Genomic DNA, 18,924 nt, shown 5'->3' with positions numbered 1-18,924 from the left:
GCGTCAGCTCTCCGGCGAGGGCGGCCGGGCCGAGCCGGGCTGGTTGTCGCCTTCCTCCCCGCGCGCCCCCCGCCGCCGAACCCCGTCACCGGCACCGTGACGTCCGCGCGGAAGTGGCGTCGCCGAGCGGAGGAGGCGGGGGCGGAAGCGGCCGCCGGAGGTGGGTGAGGGGGCGGTGTCGCGCCGGAGGGGCCTCCGCTGCCGGGCGGCGCCGGGGCCGCGCGCCGGGTGCTGGGGGCCGTCGCGCCGCTGGCGGCGTGTGGGGCCGCCTCTCTAAGTGAACGGCCCCGGGGGAAGCAGCGGGGCGGGTCGCTCTCCGCCGGCAGGGCGGAGCGGCGGCTGCCGTTGTGTCCGGAGCCGCTGGGGGTCGGGCGGCGGGGCCTCGGCCCCCCGCCGCCGGGGCCGGTAGGTGGGCTGCCAGGGCGCGGCGCTGCCGGCGGGGATGGCGCCCTGCTGCCCCCGCGCTGCGCCGCCGGTGGAGCGGGTGCGAGCCGGGGCTGTTTCGCTGTCAGTAAATCGGAGTGAGTCAGTGCGAACGACAGGCTACGCAGCTCGGTAGCCGGCTCCCCTGCCGCCTTCGGCTGCTTTGGAATTTGTTTGTAGGTCCAAGGTGGGATTTGTTAGGAAGCGATGGATCTGACCGAACGGATGTCTTGCGCGTCGCCGAGCGGTGACTGCCAGCCCGCGTCCCCTCTCGGCAGCAGTGCTGGGCTCCCGGGGCAGTGTCCCAGGGGCTCTCCCCGCTGGCCCGGGCGGGGGGGTCCCTGGGCGCTCGTTAGCTGTGGCCTCCTGGCGACACTGGTACCTGAGAGGCAGCTGCTGGAGCCGCTGTGGTGGTAACCCCCACAGAGCCCGTCCCGTTTTGGTGACAGTTGCTTACAGAGGCCAGCGATGTCTGTCTCTGAAATGTTTTGACAGTTGTGCATAAAAGCTAAGCAAGAGAATTGTTCTTTATTGACTGTAAACAAAAAGCTGCAGTTAATATGACTTTATAGTCTCTGGTGAACCATTTAGTTCACAGGCTTTTCTAAGTCTTTCTTAAATTTTCCAGCAATAGGTTTTCCTTTGCTTTTTCCTGGCGTGACTTGTCTTCCTACTGCATTCAGGATCAGCAAAATGCAGACTTAATTATTGCTGAATCATAACAGCATCTTATACAACAGAATGCAAGTTACTTGCATAAGAAGCAGCAGCTTCAGTGATAACTCCTTCTGTGTGCTGGCATAACCTCCTTCGGCACTTGTGCTCGACATCTTGAGTTTGAGTTCTCTGAACTGTCATGAGTTACAGAAGTCACTAGGTCTCATATTTTCCCTTTTTTTTTTTTTTTGACAACGTTAAATATGTCTGCTTGAGATGTATCTCATTTTACAATTTTATGGTATTAATATATATGGAGTGTAATGGTATAATAAATCTAAAATAAATGTTTCTATATGCAGAATGGAGACTGAATGCAATCCTATGGAGTTGCCCAATAATGCGGGGTTTGAAGAGGATTCTGATTATAGAGACTTTGAAGGAACAGATGTGAAAGATATGAGACTAGAAGCTGAAGCTGTTGTGAATGATGTTCTGTTTGCTGTCAGCAACATGTTTGTCTCAAAAACACTTCCCTGTGCAGTGGATGTGGCATATATCAATGTGGAAACCAGGGAAAGGAACAGATACTGCCTGGAGCTCACTGAAGCAGGACTCAGGGTAAACTAACTTTTTTGTCATTTCATAAGCCTCATTGTTTTGAACAATTGTTGTTTTCAAAAGGTACCTAGAAAAATTCTTCAGTGACACCAAAACTACATATTCCTCTTGTACTTTTATGAAAGCCTGTTCCTACATGTTTTCTCCTAGAAAGTGGAACTTTTAACTAGTTACTTCCAACAAAGCAAGAAAGGAAGTTGATGAAAAAACAGGCATTTATTTGAGACACAAAATGATGAAGATTGAAGCAGCAATTTGTTACAGGCGCGCCAGTCTTTGGGTTTCTCGGGTACCCAGATAAGTCAGTAAAACAGCATATATACAGCACTTTTTTTGCACCATTTGTATTTTTTGTGTGTGTGTGCAAACATGCAGATGTAAGACTTCATTGCAAAGGTCATAATGATACATTTTACTAATATTCTGAGTTTTGGACAAAAGGTATTTGAAATTGTCTAAATACTGTATTACCACTAAGCCCCATAGTAGGAAGCACAGACTGCAATTTAAATCCAGTACCTTTTATTCTCATATTACTGTACTTCCCTGACTGCCAAAGTTAAATGTTGTGATAGCTCTTTCCTATTGAAATGTGGACCTAACCACAGAAATTTAACCAGTCATTTCTTTGTTGCAGGTAGTAGCTTATGATTTTGATCAGACTGATGACAGACTGCAAACTCCGTACCATGAAACTGTCTACTCGTTATTGGACTCTCTCAGCCCTGCTTATCGAGAGGTCTTTGGAAATGCATTACTGCAAAGACTAGAAGCTTTGAAGAAAGATAGTCAGTCATGATTTACCCGGGTGTGAGGAAGATTTAATGCTAGAAGGAATTCTTAGTATGAGGCACAGAGATCTTTCTTACAAACATAATCATAAACATCTTAAGCTTAATTTCTTGCATTAGTATCTAATTCATGCTAGTACTACTCTATAGTATTTTGCTACAGTAGATTTGTGTATATTGCAACGCTATTAAAAGCCACTTCAATAAATAACAAAAAAGTTTCTTAATTTTACTTTTTTTTTTTGTTGTAGGTGAGCAAGTAAGTTGCTGCTTACAATGTTCAAAAAATTTGGTCTCTTTTCAAAGTGTTGTTATCCAAAACTCTAAAAAAATATAGAGACTAAATGTTACATGTACAAGTAGTGATTTTTTTTGTGCTTACTAGTAGTTTTCATACCTGCTTTTTAAAATAGAAGCTACTTGCTCTACCCAGTTAATGAAGAATAATTGGGAGAATACTTTTTGCAACGAACAGAATTTCAGCTTGATTTGCTATACATAAATCTGAAAATGCTCAGTTTTGGTAACAAGAAAGATGTTTCTTGAACAGTTGAGCATTGCTTATATAGTGACAGTATTTGAGTTAAAAGCAAGGCTCAGTATTATTTGATCTGTCCTTGTCTACGGCAACCAGCAAACTCGAACTAATAAATGAGAGGTACTGCTAATATATGAATGTATTGTCTGAATCGCAAATGAGTTAAGCACAGAATTAGGATGTAATGGGCTACATTTCCTAACGACTATGTTATATATGCTATATATATGTATAAGTATGCTATATTGTAACTGGGAGGCTTGGAAGACATTTTAGCCTGTTTACTATTCTGAATGTGTGTTTACATGATGTACAGGATATACCCAAGACTATTTTTGCTTCAGCCTTTACTTTCTATAGTACAGTACTTTGCTACACCCGTTTTTCACGTTTTCTCCCTCAATTGTACAGCATCCTCTCCTGATGAATACTAAGCAAGCACTGCAATGTCAATTGCATTGTATTGGTTTGAAACCAAAGGCTGTATGAAATTTGCTAAGACTAATACAAACTGCAAGATATAACTTGTATTTTCTACTTAATACCTGGTACAGATCTCTTTATACACCTGTTGTTGTGCTGTAACTTTTCAAGTACATACTGAATGGCTGACTTTTTTAAAATTACAGTTGGTTAGAAATACCAGTACTGTTGAGCTAACATTCTGTGATGTTCATACTTTTTGTATTCTTGGAGTATTAAATAATCGTGCATCTTTCTTTAAATAATCCTGCCATTATTCTGCCATGCTTTTGTGACAAGTACATGCAGTAGCTTTTTTGGGGCCATGCTTAGGAATACATCAGTTCTCATAAAGTCACAGATTCCAGTGACTTCAGTAGAGCTATATTGACTTCTACCTGCTAAGGGTTAGTTATATTAATTGGAGAAGCCTAGTAGAGCTTTTGTAATAGCTTTGGGGTAGTGATGTACAACTATGACAAGACAACTGTAGTTACTGCTTCTGTTTTCCAGAGCTTAATTTTGTGGTTATTATCTATTTAGGTTGAAACTTCTGATATTAATCTTCTACCTTAGGGTGTGCTTCCATGCTCTAAAAATTGTTCATAGGCTCTCTTTTTGCACACAGGTTTGTGGCACGTGGTTAGTCCTCTGTGAGGAGAATGTACTTTACCAAATTTATATTTGAATATTTTTCCTTGCGACTGGTTTACTTGCTCAATTTCAATGATTAAAGCATTAAATAAATGCACCAGTGTGTTGTAGTTTTCTTGGGGGGGGGCCTGCTGGAAAGGGGGGAGTGAACAATTGAAGTTATCATGCCTATGAAAAGAACTTAAATATCAAATAGTTAACAAGTATTTTAAAACCTTTGCCTGCAATCTTGTATCTGCTGAAACTTTGTTGTGAAAAAACAAGGTAGGCAATTGTAAAGAGGGACTTGGAAAAGAAGCATTAGTAATACAAGTGGAAAAATGCCAAATTTAACATTACATTGCTAGGATGTTTTTTTTCTTGGACATCTTTACAATGCTTTGTCATTCTGCGTGCTTATTATAAACCTAAGCTGAGAAATACATTCAAAAGAGGTGTTTTGTAGGTGTTACCAGAAGAAACTGGTGTCATTTCTTACAATGTACTGCAGTGTGAACTCAGAAATGGGGAAAGCTATGTCATTCAGCTATGTCTGGATTACTTCTGGGTAATCCTTCGCCCCTCAGTTACTGTTTGCACTATCCAAACCCCTGAATAAGTGCTGCTTGGCCTGCCGTTGCAGTTGATCTGTGAATTTCCTAAAAGCCTCAAAGCCTGCCCGCTAGCTGACACGATGCCCAACCGCCTCCTTACAGCTACTTTTGGTCTCGGCAGTACCACGTATATTTTGCACTGTGCGGCGTCTAGAAGTCAGGGAAAGTCCCTTATGTGCTGACTGGCGCTGTTTGTCCTAGAATACATTGATTTAGGTATTAGAAAAGCGGCACAGCTACACACGCCGTGCCTGTTTACCCCGCCGACGGCCCGCAGCAGAGGAGCGGCCCCGGCCCGCCCGCAGCGCCCCGCGGCGGCTGCCAGGGGAGGGGAGGCCGCACCGCCCACAGCGCCCGCTGCGTCGCGTAGCAACGGGCCGCGTCCCCGGTGCAGGCTGTGGCGATGGCGGCGGGACCGGCGCCGAACCGCCGGGTCTTCCTCAACCACCTCGACTCTTACTGCGGCCGCGGCATCGGCGAGGTGACGGCGAGGGGCGGCCCGCAGCTGCCCGCGGTCGCGGCTTCTTCCTCGGCGGTCGCTGCCTGAGGCGCCACCGCCCGTCCGCCCGCCCTACCCGCGGCCGGCAGCGCGGCAGGGAGCCGGGTAGCTGAGGTGACCTAAGCTAGCTGCTGAGGAGACGGACTGAGGGCACGAAGGGGTTAAGATAAGACGGAATAAGAATGAGAGGAGCAGGAGGTGTGGATAAAGCCGGTCTGGAGACCTCGGGCCGCAGGTGATGAGTGTGGGGAGGTGTAACGTCTCTGTGACGTCTCTGTAACACCTGCCTGAGAGGGGCCCTTTTACATCGAGGTGGCCTCAGGGACTCACCGACACCTTCGGCTCTGAGGCACAGGCCAGAAGTCGAGACAAAACATTACAGCTAAGGTTGAGGAGTCTCTAACGTTTTCCCGTTGGAAAGCCGTGTTCTGAGCTACATTACCTATGGCGGGATCAGGGCTAGTCAGAGTTAGCGTCTTCCCAAGATCATGAGAAGCTGTGTAGCGTTCAATATATACTTGCATACAAATGTGTGTCTTTGTATATTGCAGTATTTATCCGGATGTGTTGTTGGGGCATCGCTTGAAAACATAGGAGAAAATGAGGAGGAGGAAGACGAAAATAATTCAGCTGCTGAAGTTTCTGTTAGGCCAAAGGAAGGAGTCTACCAAATAGTGGGTAGCCTTTCTAAACCAGGGAGTACTAAACCATATTTTGCAGAGGAAACTTATACAGTAAGTAAGAGTCTTATTTCAGATTGACATTAGAGAATATTGGTAATATTGCAAGTCATGTAAAATGGCCTGCGTTGATTAAGTAGTCTTTTCTTACTGCTGGAAGCTGTGTATGTATATTTTATTCCTCCTGCTTCTTGCACACTGCTGTGACCCTGCTAGGCCTGATACAGCAAAGAGTAGAAGGAAGGAACTCAGACTCAAACTAGTTTTGTTTAAAAGGATGGTTATGGACAGGACATCATCTATCCTGATGTTCCACAGGACTGCTTTGGTTTTTCTCTCAAAACACACACCTCAAGAACCTCCCTTGTCTCCTCTGTGTCTTTTATCTGCATTTTAAAGATTGTGGTGCTGGAATCAAAGTCAGTGTACCCCTTATCAACGTATCACTGAAATCACAGCTTTCGCTAGCAGCCATTTGTTCTGAATACCTACTTTTTTGTATAATGTCCAGCGTTCAGTTAACTAAAGGAGGCTTGCTTTTAAGAATGTCATTTCTTATAGCTTGATTTAGTTTTCTGAAACTAAAATTATCTTTGTCTCAAATTGATTATCCAGAATGTCTTCAAACATTTGAAAATTTTGATTTAAACATCTATACAGCTGAGCTGTTCAATCAGAAAATTATGGCTGGTGGTATTTAATCTTAACCACTGCTCTTGCCCAAAGTGTTTGTTGGACATGCTCAAGTGATGCAGACAAGCTGCATTTAAAAAAAATGACAGGATGCTATTTTGCAAGCCAATGGATCTTATTTTGTTTTCTCCATTCTTCCAAGTGATCCTTGTTTGAAATACCTATAAAAGTCATATTTTTTGATACTCACAATTGCACTGAAAATATGAATCCTAAAATACCACTAAAAATTGTACATCTTTTTGAACTATATTAATGTGTACTGTAAATTAGAAGTTTCAGCATTTCATTTATATTTCATCACCTTACTTGTATCTGACAGATAAAGTTTGATATGTCTTATGAATTATTCTAACATCCTAGTGTTAGAAAACTACATTCTATCAGAAAGTTAAATCTTAAAATTAATTTTGGATATTTGTTTTCTTCTTTTTACTTTTTTAAATGACAGATTCTAACTTTTTTTTTCTCAGGTTTATTCTCGAAAAGAGCTCTTAAGTCACTTGCTTGAGTGTGAGATAGTTTTATATAATATCACTGAAGATGCAAATCAAATTGAGGAAGCAACATGGGCTGCTTCTGGTTAGTATAGCTATCAACTGGACTGAAAAGTGGTTGCTATACATCCATCAAAATTTACCATAAATTCATAATGAAATTATCTGGGATTTATCATTTACTATGATACAAAACTAGGTTATTTAATGGAGAAATGTTGCAAGAATTGTTCAATTAATTAGCAAGGAACCATGGAATATACTTTAGCATTTATAAGGTAGAGGAGCTGTCATGGAATGGTCCAATACTTTAAATGACATATCTGTGTAGGCAGTTATTTCCCTAAATAACTATCAACCATCGTCTTATCTATTTGCATTAGGAAGTGGGTAGAAAATTTGCTCCTGTGATATTCAAACAATGTTTCAAAATTTTATATAATTATTTTAAATATCTTTTGACTAAAAAGTCCAATAAAAAGTACTGCGAACAGTCTTTCTGAAAGTTTCTCCTGACTGTTATATCCAAATTCTAATAGGAATCTGGAATCTTTTTATGTTGACAGTGCAATATTTTTCTTTATATGATAGTTGAACCAAATTATACTTTATAGTATAAATACTTGGACATCATAAGTTACATAACCCACATTTAGTTATTTTGCTCTAAATTAAAATAAGGAAGCTTTTGTGGATTGCTATAGATTTTGTTTAAATAATGAAAAAAAAAACCCACTCTTTTATTTTCTTTCAGTATCTCAGCAGTTTAAATAAAGATTAATCATTTCCTAGTATAGATTGTTACTTTTCTTCCCTCTATGATATGTAATTCTGTGAAGATTGTTGATTCCCAATAATCTGATTCTTTATTACTATTGTTTGTCTATTTGTTTTCTTTCCTGATTTATTATCTTTAATTTATAGCAACCTAAATAAAGACTTTTGCTTAAAAATACATATCACATAGAACATTATGGTGTAAATGGCTATATAGGACCTTTATATAAAAGCAAAAATACAGTTTGAGTAACACAGTTTAGAATAAATCAAATCCTTTGCTTTCATTTAACAGCTCTACATACAGAAATAGAGTATTTTGCAACACCAAAGATATTCATCCTCATTTCAACAATAATGAGCTGGGCAAAAAGCAAATCCCCTGACCCTGTAAGTAATACAAAAACATTAATTTCTTTTTAACTGAATATTTTCATTTAATGGAAAATACTCATTAAATTCAGTTAAAGTATTTCATGCTTCATATATACTTCAACAATAGCTAATAAAGTTAGTGTCAGAAGTGTGGTTTTTCTCATGATATTTTCACCATGGACCACTACTTACTGCCAATATTGTTAAATTTATTCCACTGGACAGAGAAGTTTAGGCACTGGGTTACAGTGATGTAGGCACTGCTTGGACAAGAAGACCTATGCTAACCACAATATGCGCTGTTCTTCAGTTACAAAAAAAAATCCACATTTACTACTTATTTAATGAAATACATATTTAAATCAGTGTATAGAAAGATAATAGATAGATCTTTATATGTGTTAAGTATTGTCAGGAACCAGGTGGGATGCTTTTTGTACATATGTGTATGATATTGCAGTTCTCAAATTTAGTGTTACAGAAATAGAGTTTTTCAAGATTCTGTAATACTATATATAAAAACTAATGGGTTTTTTAATGTAAAAAGTAGTTAAAATCTTTTACTGTGAAAACTGAACATTGACAGTTTCAAAATACTGAACCTCAAGTATCAGCATCAAAAATTTTAAGAATTTCAACTGAAAACAAAGTTAAAACAGATTAAAAAATATTTTTAAGAACTTATTTTAATCACCTAAGCCTTTAAAAATTGTTATGTTTTAAGATATGTATAACAGTCACATTTTTCCCTTCATAGGAAGATCCTAATATTCCTTTTACTGATGAAGATTATCGCAGAAGAAAATCTCATCCTAACTTTGTGGAACACATAAATGCTGAAAAACTCATTCTCAAACTTGGGAAAACTGTATGTAAAGAACTGTTTTATAAACATAGGTTGTTTGGTCTTCTTACTTAGAGCATCTCCTTAGTAATGGAAATTACCAACAATCTGAATAAATTTTAGGAGTGTGTTACTCTCTTGATAGATAGGGACAATATCAATTACTAATTATCAAGTATAGAGAAGACTATAATGCCTTTTGAAACATAAGTGTCTACATAATACAAATCCTAAAATCTATCCTTTTTCCTTAGGTAGTGAATAAGATAAATGCTTGTCTTATTGAAAAAATAATAATGTTTCATTGGTTGTATCAGAGAGAATTAAGCTGGGGCCTGTGTGGGGAGAAGCTTAAGGATGAAAGCCTGTAGGGGAAAGGGATATTAGTGTAGCTTTACAGTAAAGCAACATTTTTCAATTGTAGCAAGCTATGTTAATATTTTAAATACATAGATGTTCTGGCCACACCTAGCATGTTCCTGGATAGTTTGTACTTTTGAAGCAGAGGGCTTATTGACTTTCATTCCACACTATAATCCACTTTAAAATCATGGCCATAAAGCTGACCCAGAATAACTGGCCATAAAGCTGACCCAGAATAACTAGAATATGTTATCACTTTATCTGTGTTTTAAAATCACTTCCTTCAGCTTTGTTTGTTTCAACATGATTAGGCTATTAAATTTACTAGAGAATAGACCATGCGTGTCTTTGTATTTAAGAGCTATTACTAAATAAATACCAACAGTGTCTCAGATGTGTCTCAGTGTCTTCACAGCTCAGGAAGATTGATGCTCTTGTCATTAGTGATGGGGTACTGTGGTGGTTAGGAAAGAGAACTGGAGGACAAATACATTGTATGATGAAGGTGTCATTTGGTCATTCTTTGTGCATTAGCTGTCTCCCATAATAAATACAGTGTAATTGCAGAAATTTATCAGGCTAATTATGGAGGGGGAAAAACCTTTACACTTCTCATCTTATGCCTTGCTGAGAAAATAGTACTAGAAATTACATTCTATTCTAATATCGGTTTAATAGTACAGAATGCTAGTAAAATTTGGTTTACAGCTTGAAAAATCAGTGGTAATTGTTCTTACTTTTACTGTACTAACATGGAGCTATAAGACTATGGAATAACTTTCATACTTGTGATGTCAGAAACATGGAGACAGTAAACAGTGTCCACGAAACCTTGCAATAACTTCTGCTACTACTAACACCCAGACGAACTATTGACTCAATTTTTCTGACTAGTCCAAAGCACTGAGTCACTATGTAACAAAGGAATTAATATAATTAGCTTCTAAATGTTTGCCAGGCTTGAATGTCCAGCAGTACATGATAAAACAACTTGAGTATTTTCAACACATGCCTCTTGCAGGCCTTTCAAAAGGAGTCCTTTTCCTCCAGAACCCCAGGGGCAGCATCAACAGGGATTATTACCCCTGTCTAGTTCCTGTCAGCACTTTGGAACAGGAAGGATGCAAAGCATCTGTTCTTCCCAGCAGATACATTAACTTCCTGTGGTGGCTGGAGACTTCTGGATTACTGTTCTTACTCATTTTTAAATTCAGTGGCATCGAGGGAATGTGCTGTCTGTGAAAGAAATGACAGTGTTACCACTGCCTGCAAAGAGCTCAGCAGGGGCTATTAGGATTCAGCAGCTGTGTCAGTCACGCAGAGATCTTGCACCAAGAATAGGAGGGTCTCAGCCTTGGTAACTGTTCAGAGTGCAATTTAATGGCTGTTCTTGCTTAAAGCAAGATGTCACCTCCAAGTTAGTGTACCTGTCACCCATATTTTGCTTGAATTTCAACAAGCTGTGAGCTAGAAGTCTCTGCTTTTTACCACTAGCAGTTTTTTGCCTTTACCTTTGTGGCAGGGCATTCGGGTTGTGTAGCTTTTCTCAGAAGTTGCTCACTCTGAGGTCCTGCCAAATTCAGAATCCTTGGAGAAACATCTGTCTACTACAGACTCTTCACCTCCTAGCTCTGTTGCCAGTGGCATTACAATTCCTGAATAATTTAGACCTGTTTCCCACTTCAAGCATTTTATTAGAATTAAATTAAAAAAAACCAAAAAAAACCAAAAACCAAACAAGGAAGCAAGCAACAGAACAATCGAAGGCTAGAGCTGACTGCAACAGCTAGAACGTGACATCTAGTGGCTTTAATGAATATTACACAGGAACTTGAAGGTCTTTACCCGTGACTAAATATGCAGTGTGTAACTGGAGCTGGCCTAATACTTGCCTTACTTTTTGAATAAATTCTATCCAAGTCGTCTCAAGTAGTACCTTCTTACTAAATAGATATTTTTAGAGGTCTTGAACCTGTTTCAGAGGTTTGTATTTCAGTGAAGTGTAGCACTCAGTGCTGAACTGTAGTTTGTCTCCCCAAGTGGCTACTGCAGAAGCTATTGTAAAGTGAATGGAAGAAAATCCTGTTTGTTACATTCTTCTTAGGGAAAAGGAGAAATAGCACCTCCTGTGCTTTCACAAGAGCCGGGTTTTTCCTGCTGGGAGATGGAAATTACAGCATGTGTTCTCCTGCAGCATGTTTGCAGTCTGTCCAGCACAATCCCAGGAGCTGGCTGCTTTTAGGGTACAAGCAGTTTTTTATCATGGTACTTCCCAAGTCAGCCTAAGTGTGGGAGCTTTTCTGCTATCAGTAATGTCTTCTAATTTTAATGTTTCTCGTGATTACTAACAAGTTGTTGCATTCAACTGAGTTGCGATAGATTTTATTGCAAAATTTTATTTTGTAAACAGACATACAATACACTGATGTTGTAACTTGTCATCCCTTTATATGACGCTTTGATTATACAATCATTGGCTAACAGTGTTCTTCATTTTATGTTTCTGAAATATTGTAAAGATGATAACGAAAGATGCCTTCCCCATCCCTCCCCCTCCCCCCCCCCCAAAAAAAAAAAGTAGATCCCAAATCTGGACATTTATTCCCTAAATGCAGGCTCATTTACATAGTATTAGTAGATATATAATGTCTACGATCTTTACAACATAAGAATTATTTCAAATATTTGTTTCACTTTAAAAAATTTCAAAGTGACTGGTCCTAATATAAAAGATTTTCTTGAAAGTTTTTCTCCTTAAAGATGGTTTTTGAAAAAATGTTTTTTTCTCTTTATAGCCGTCCTCAACACTGATACAAGCAGTGACATTATACATGAACAGGCAAGCAGGACAGGCAAATTTATGGCATTATGCAATAATGGTCAGCAAAAATATGGGTTGATCCTGGTGTGTGGTTAGGAAAACACTTAGATAGTTCACAGAGTTTTAATTTTTTTTAATTGTATATTAAAATGAAAGTAAAGCAACTGTAAAATCATTATACACAGCATTTCCCACTTCTTTAGGCAATCACATGCAAACATAGTGCAATTAAATGTAATAGCTTAAATGAATTTCAGAGTTATTTTTCTTGAAAACAGAACGCAGACACATGAGTTATCCTGTTCATTTAATTGATCTACATAACTTCCAAATTTTTTAACTCTTAATTTTTTTTTTTAGAATTTCAGTTCATATGTAGACATGTAATTCTGATTGACTGATGCTTTTTTGGAAGGAAATATTAGCAATATGACTTATGAAACTACAGGATATGCAACAATTGGTCTCACTACAAATGTGAAGTGATATAATTTACACACGTTGTATATTTAGTACACAAGTACTCAAGTTTCAGGGTAAGCTAGTATGCCATTTGCAGTACCATAGTTTTATAAAAACGTTCTTGTTGATTTTACTTCACAGAACAAACATAAATTTTCAACTTATGTTGTTGCCTCAGGACTTCAATATGGAGCTGAGGAAGGAGTCTTGCACTACTTTTTTAAGGTAGACATCCAACTATTTTTGAAGGGTCATTTCATTTCTAGGGGCAAACCACATGAAATCGAATGCATTTTTAGTAGATTTGGTGCCATAAGCTTAATGCTTTTGTGAACAAAACTGGTTATCTGATCCCTTCGAAATGTTTTAGCTACAGTGGAAGTGTTTTCCACTTTTTTGACTCTATGTGTATTTTATTTTTTTTCCATAGTTTTTGAGCAGTATTTCCATATGTACTTTACAGTGAGAACTTACCTGTCATATCAATGGAATCAGGAAAAATGTCGGTCTTCTCAACATTATGTTCCCTTTTTTCCCAAGCATTTCTTTTGCTTGGGATACAAAATAACATTTGTCAAGATCAAAGAATATTCTTTTTTTAAAAAAAAGTTTCTTGTTTTTAGTAGGCTGCAGTCAGTATTTCTCAAGAATTGTTTCCTTTATTGCAGTTCCATTAATCATCCAAGCAAATGAATATATAAATTTGCCTAGTAAACAAATGCACCATTTTTTAGCTCTAGTTAAAAGTAACCTTTTTCTCCTCACTTTATTCTCTGTATTTTCAGATAGGTTGGCTTAGTGAGAGTCCTGCAATACCTGTTTTTGGAGATGGAAACAATTTTATTCCAACCATTCATATTCTTGATTTAGCAGCGTAAGTAAAAAAATATATCCCCTGAACAATAATATATACCTAGCTAGATAACAAATCCATATCTACTAGCAAGTACTGAGGCTTTTAAATTTGGGTGGGTGGGGATGGGTGGGTTTAGGAACACTCTTTGACCCTTTTTACTGATTCAGAGACTTCCATTTCTTTAGTACTAGATATGCTTTCTGGAAACCTTATCTGACTGTTTCACTGGTGCTATGCTTTTAAGAAATGACTAGCAACGCTCAATCTAGAGTGTGATACCAGTTAACTTGCACAGAACTGGAAATGGATTGTGGACTCTACAGTAGGCTAAGTTAGTATCTTCTACAAGTGTTGCATTTTATCCTTTGAACTTCTTTCCAAATAAAACATCTAGCTGTGCTTCTTTATTAAGGAAAATATATATGAAAATGTCATGGTGTGAAAAGTTCTGTGAGATTTTACAAACTCTGTACTGTTTCTGAAATGCATTTGACAATGAAAGCCCAGTATGTTTATCTAACTACTGGCCCTGACTGTACTTGCCGTGTTTCAGAGTGTTACAAAATGTAGCAGACCATAGGCCAAGGACTCACTACATACTTGCAGTAGATGCATCTATGCACACTCTTCAAGAATTAATAAAGGTAAGAGATTTGATATTTTTTTTCCAGATATCTTTAAGGTTTTAAAAACTATAAGTTTTACTGAAGTAGAAGTTCATTGGTCTTTCTGAAGTGTCTTGTGTGCTAAATTACATAGAATTTTTTTTTTAAATCCTCCAAGAGTCCTGTCCTTTGAACAAAATACATTACTTGGACCTGATTTTGCAGAACCTTTGCAGTATTACCATTAACTTTAGAAATTTTACTTAAGAAGGTTCTGGTGAATTGTTATGGGGTTCAGAGTACTGTAATTAGACACTCAAAATCGTAAAGATATTTTTCCCTTCATTTTGTAGGAAGGTATCTCATTTTTCCAAGCATTTTGAAATTAAGTCTAGAAATAGTCTGGATGACACTGTTGAACTGCACACTGGTAGAGTCAACAAATGTGATATAATAGGAGACTTGCTCATGTCGATTGAGCAGATGTTACTTAAGGACCAAACATAACAGCCCAATATTTTTTGGTTGTGTCAAAGAGTGTTTCATGGAAGAGTGTGTTAGGGAGCTCACAAGAAGATGCAGCCTTTGTTTTGGTTCAGGTAATTATACAGGGTCTCACTGAAAAGTTAATAGTTGAAGATCCATTGTATGTAAGTGACCATAATGCAATTAGTCAACATTCCTATGGAAAAACCAAAGGTCAAAATAACTTTTGCAGCCATGGTCAACCATAAGAAAGAGCGTTATATAAAAATGAACACAAAAGACATGTAAAATACTAAATACAGGAGAAGTGTAGAAACTATTGAAACTTACATTTTTAGCCATATAGGCCCTTGTGTGCTACTTATTAAGAAAAGTTTAGGAAAGAGAAAATTAAAATTAGCATGGTTAAACTGTAGGTTGAGGAAAATAAGATGACAGACTTCAAAAAGTTATGGTTATGTCCAGGTGAAGAAAATAGAATAGAAAAGATCATGAAATCTGGCAGTGTCAGTGTAAAATACTTGAAGATCAACTATTAGGAAAGACTTAGAATGAATATATTTTTTTCTAGAAATTAAAAAACAAAAAGCCTGACAGAAAATCTCTAAGTCAAATTGATGATTATGGTATAAAAGGAGCACTCAGAGCAGACAAGGCCATAGCAGAGATGCTTTGCATTAGTGGATGGGTAAGAACTTGGAGGCATCTTTATGCTTCAGGATCTCTTTGTGGATAACTTGTTAGAGGATCTGTATAAAACGAAAGTTACTGTAGAAAAGATTGTAGAATGAGCTGACCAAATGAACACTAAAAAACCACCAAAGTCTGATGGTATTTACTGAAGAGGACTGAAATAGCTCAAGGATGAAATAACTCTGAATTGCAAATTCATACACACAATCTGCTGTTTAGCGTTGTCCTGGCACTTGAAGACTGGAGGATGATAGATGTGGTGCAGATGTAAAAAGAGATGTTCCTGAAATGTTTTGGGAATTACAGGCCAATATGCCTAATAACATTGGCTAATAACTAGGTACATTATTGGACATTATAATAAATTAGATGCATTAAAGTACATCCAGATACATATGGTCCATTTGGGAAGAGTCAATGTGACTTTGTAAAATATTTTCCCAATAAATACTTTACAAAAAAGTACTTTCAGATACTTTGGAAACCTCCTGAAGTTCTTTAATGTGACCAGCGAATGTGGGTAAGGCTGAACAAACTGATGTAGTCTACTTGAAATTCCCAGAGGCTTTCAAAGAAGCACATCATGAAAAGCTGTTTAGAAGCAGCTAGGCACCCTAAGAAAAGTGGTTGGGTCCTTTTGTGGGTACGGTCTTGTTTAGAAATGAGAAATAGAGGGCAGGAATAAGTGAACAGTTCTTGGGGAGATGGGAAGTTGCCAGTGGGGGACTGCTGGAGAGGGCACTACAGGGAGCTGTACCAGCCCAGGGGAAGACTGGAGAGGTACATGGGAGAGAAATACCTTGAAAGTTACTTAAATATATAGCAGCTATTTCTAGTTTAGGAAATCTTTGACTTGAAAGTAGTTGAAGATTAGAAAAATATTTTGAAGGAGTATCATATGCTTTTCCCATTCTTACTTTCATTTAGGTGTCCACCAATTGACACTGTTGGAGACAGAATGCTGGAATATATGTAGATTTGATCTGATGCTCTATATCAAATGTTTATGATTTTATGGAATCTAGCAGAGGTTTTAATTATTTCACAGTGCTATAGGAGTAAATAACAATTTCTGTCTAACAATGAAATGAAAATGTTATATGGAGAGTTATTGGTGGTGTTGATCTAAAACCCCTTCCTGATTATTAACAGAATCAAATACATCAAGAACCTGAAGAGAAAGTGCTGGCGAATAAAATAGGTCTCCAAATAGGTCTTGAGCAGTAGGAAGCTGTATGTACATTTAAGAGCTTTGGAATACTTTTCTTTGGTTTTGGGTTGTCTGTTTCTTGGGGTTTTTTTGTGTGTGTGTTTTGTTTGGTTTTTTTTTAATTTCAAGTGCTAGAGGGGAAGTGGTATATAGCAAAACAAAGCCATTGAATACTAACATTAAAGTTAATATATTGTGCTTTGATCTGTCCATTTCAAATCAGAATACTGATTTTTCAGGTGAAGTGTAACATAAAATGTAAAGCATATATTTTATCCAGAGAAATCCTGTTCAATTTTTTCTAAGTATCTTATTTGGTAAGTGCATTTTTTTCTTGATAGTGTATCAGTAAAAATATTGGACCAGGAAAAATTGAGAAGATTCCAAAAGAAAATGCATTCCTGAGCAAAGAATTAACGGTCAGTACTTTTCTTCCTTTTATTACTTAAGAAAAGAATGTAAACTGAAAAGTATAATATCATTAAATAGATGATTATTTTTTTTCATTTAATCAGAAAACTATAGCTCTAAAACATGTCTAAAAATATGTACCATGAGTTTAAGTTTAGAAAATAAACAAACTGAAATTTAACCATCATAGAACAGACTATTTTAAGGAGTTACAGCCTGATTTAGAAAAGCACTGATGTCACTGTTGCACTTAGCATACTGGAGCACTCTAACAGAACCTACACAAAACGATAAAAATAACAAAAAAATTTAATAATGAGGTGCTGCTAAGGCTGATGGTCATAGGATACATCAATTATGTTGTATCCAACTATTTATCTGGGAGAAACTGTTTATAGGAAAAATAAACAAATTATAACCAGGTAGTTGTAAGATGGTACTTGATAAATTTATGAAAGAGGTTATTCCCCAAAATTATATGAAACCTTTGCATTGTACAGAATAATTGTTTAACATTTCATGTTCTAATAGATCATGAGAATACTCAGATACAAATACACATTGAAAAGGCTCATAGTTTTAAAAAGCTTAAAATGTCTGTTTTGCTTTTTGCACAAACCTTCTTTCCCTATGCCTTAATTCTTTCTATTCTCATCCCTCCATTCTAGCCTATAGTTTAAGCTAACAATATTCACATGCATAACTTAAGCCTTTGCTCCTTCAGCAAATGCATTTGGATATGTTGTTTGTGAACCTGCGAATGGAATCTATGTTTCTAAAAGAGACTTTCAACATTAAGTGGGTCGCTCAGGCAGGACTGGTGGAGAACATTGAACAAATCATCAAGGAATACAAGCAAAGTCGAGGATTACTGGTAATGGTTTGGTCTACGCTATTTTAAAGTGCACCTTTCTTTTTTTTCCCAATAGAAATGGTTATATAAACATAAGCTTTAATTTCTTTGAGTAAAAATACATGAAAGACTGATATAGATGCAAAAAAAATGAACACGAAACCTGAAAATCAAAATGAAGAAGTTAAAAAAGAGGGGATATTAATTAAAACAAAAATCATTAAATTGTATTTCTTTTATGCATAAACCTGAAACCCTGTAAATGCAAATAAGCTTCCTGAAGGAGAAGCTGCTGTTCTGAAAGTAATTTCTGTATACCAGATACAGCATTCCTGGTATATTTTGCTGCAAGAACACAGTAAGTGTATCTTTTGTTTAAGCTTTTTTATAATAGTCGCTAGTTAGGCAAGTATTTTGTGTCCTTCGTTATATTTGGTGAGCCAGGATGTTCAGTTGCAACGTAGATTTCATTTTACCCTGCTCTGTTTTGTAATGAAGTGAGTAACTTTGCTGTTTCCTATGTTAGTTTAATATTTAGAACTTCTGTATTCAAATGTATGAGCAAGGTTAGTGAAAGGTGCAGAAAAATGGTTGCACACATTGAAGTATTTATTGGCATGATAAAGCTGTTCAGCATGTTTAAATCTTGTTCAGACTTTGAACAAGAGTTCAGGAGGTATAAAACAAAATACAACTACTATCATTCAAGATTGTTTGTTAAAAGTCCCTGTGTACCTCTGAAAGGATTATCATATCTGTGTTTGGGTTAAACTCCTGTGTCTGAGTACATATGCATCTAGTTCAAAAAATTCGGTACAAAATATAGACATACCATGTGGCAAGGAGAGTGAAGGCTGGCTAGAACTCTGTCCCTGTCACTATTAAATTTGTAGTTTGCATCATCAGATTTACTGAATTAAGATAGGCATTTAATGATGTATGATTTTGAGTTTGTTGTATAACATATTTAATAAGCATATACTGGAATATTAATTACATTTACTCACCCACAGGCTAAGTAGGCTGAAATGAGAAACGGCTAATATCTTGCAATTGTAAT

At 37.6% G+C, this 18,924-nt stretch overlaps 2 protein-coding genes across 5 annotated transcripts in view; both read left to right on the top strand.

The window, feature by feature from the left end:
• Positions 1–139: 139 nt before the first annotated feature.
• Positions 140–4,243, top strand: GSKIP (GSK3B interacting protein). 4 transcript variants are annotated; one of them, XM_055715176.1, is made up of 3 exons: positions 140–160; positions 1,443–1,701; positions 2,339–4,243. In XM_055715176.1, exons 2-3 carry the CDS (start codon positions 1,444–1,446, stop codon positions 2,498–2,500), a joined length of 420 nt encoding a protein of 139 aa, XP_055571151.1. In that variant the 5' UTR covers positions 140–160; position 1,443; the 3' UTR covers positions 2,501–4,243. The 4 variants fall into 4 exon arrangements, with proteins under 4 accessions (XP_055571151.1, XP_055571148.1, XP_055571150.1 ...); XM_055715173.1 differs by lacking the exon at positions 140–160 and adding an exon at positions 177–405; XM_055715175.1 differs by lacking the exon at positions 140–160 and adding an exon at positions 499–521.
• Positions 4,244–5,142: 899 nt separating this feature from the next.
• The window catches only part of AK7 (adenylate kinase 7), a 28,408-nt gene continuing 14,626 nt past the window's right edge, over positions 5,143–18,924 (top strand). Inside the window, exons 1-10 of the mRNA XM_055717404.1 lie at positions 5,143–5,220; positions 5,790–5,972; positions 7,085–7,193; positions 8,181–8,275; positions 9,018–9,128; positions 12,892–12,975; positions 13,536–13,624; positions 14,160–14,250; positions 16,942–17,019; positions 17,736–17,885. Of these exons, the coding sequence (XP_055573379.1) occupies positions 5,143–5,220; positions 5,790–5,972; positions 7,085–7,193; positions 8,181–8,275; positions 9,018–9,128; positions 12,892–12,975; positions 13,536–13,624; positions 14,160–14,250; positions 16,942–17,019; positions 17,736–17,885 (1,068 nt within the window). The remainder of the gene's footprint in view (positions 5,221–5,789; positions 5,973–7,084; positions 7,194–8,180; positions 8,276–9,017; positions 9,129–12,891; positions 12,976–13,535; positions 13,625–14,159; positions 14,251–16,941; positions 17,020–17,735; positions 17,886–18,924) is intronic.

The sequence above is a fragment of the Falco cherrug genome, chromosome 7, assembly GCF_023634085.1.
Source record: "Falco cherrug isolate bFalChe1 chromosome 7, bFalChe1.pri, whole genome shotgun sequence".
In the NCBI taxonomy this organism is placed as follows: domain Eukaryota; kingdom Metazoa; phylum Chordata; class Aves; order Falconiformes; family Falconidae; genus Falco; species Falco cherrug.
The sequence above is the reverse complement of the archived record's forward strand: the minus strand, read 5'-3'. Positions and strand labels throughout refer to the sequence as shown.

What these genes read in the sequence shown, in the direction of transcription:
- GSKIP (XM_055715176.1), top strand. Translation starts at nt 1,444, where the DNA reads ATGGAGACTGAATGCAATCCTATGGAGTTGCCCAATAATGCGGGGTTT. An exon ending in TCACTGAAGCAGGACTCAGG is followed by an intron (nt 1,702 to 2,338) that starts GTAAACTAACTT and finishes TCTTTGTTGCAG; the next exon opens with GTAGTAGCTTATGATTTTGA.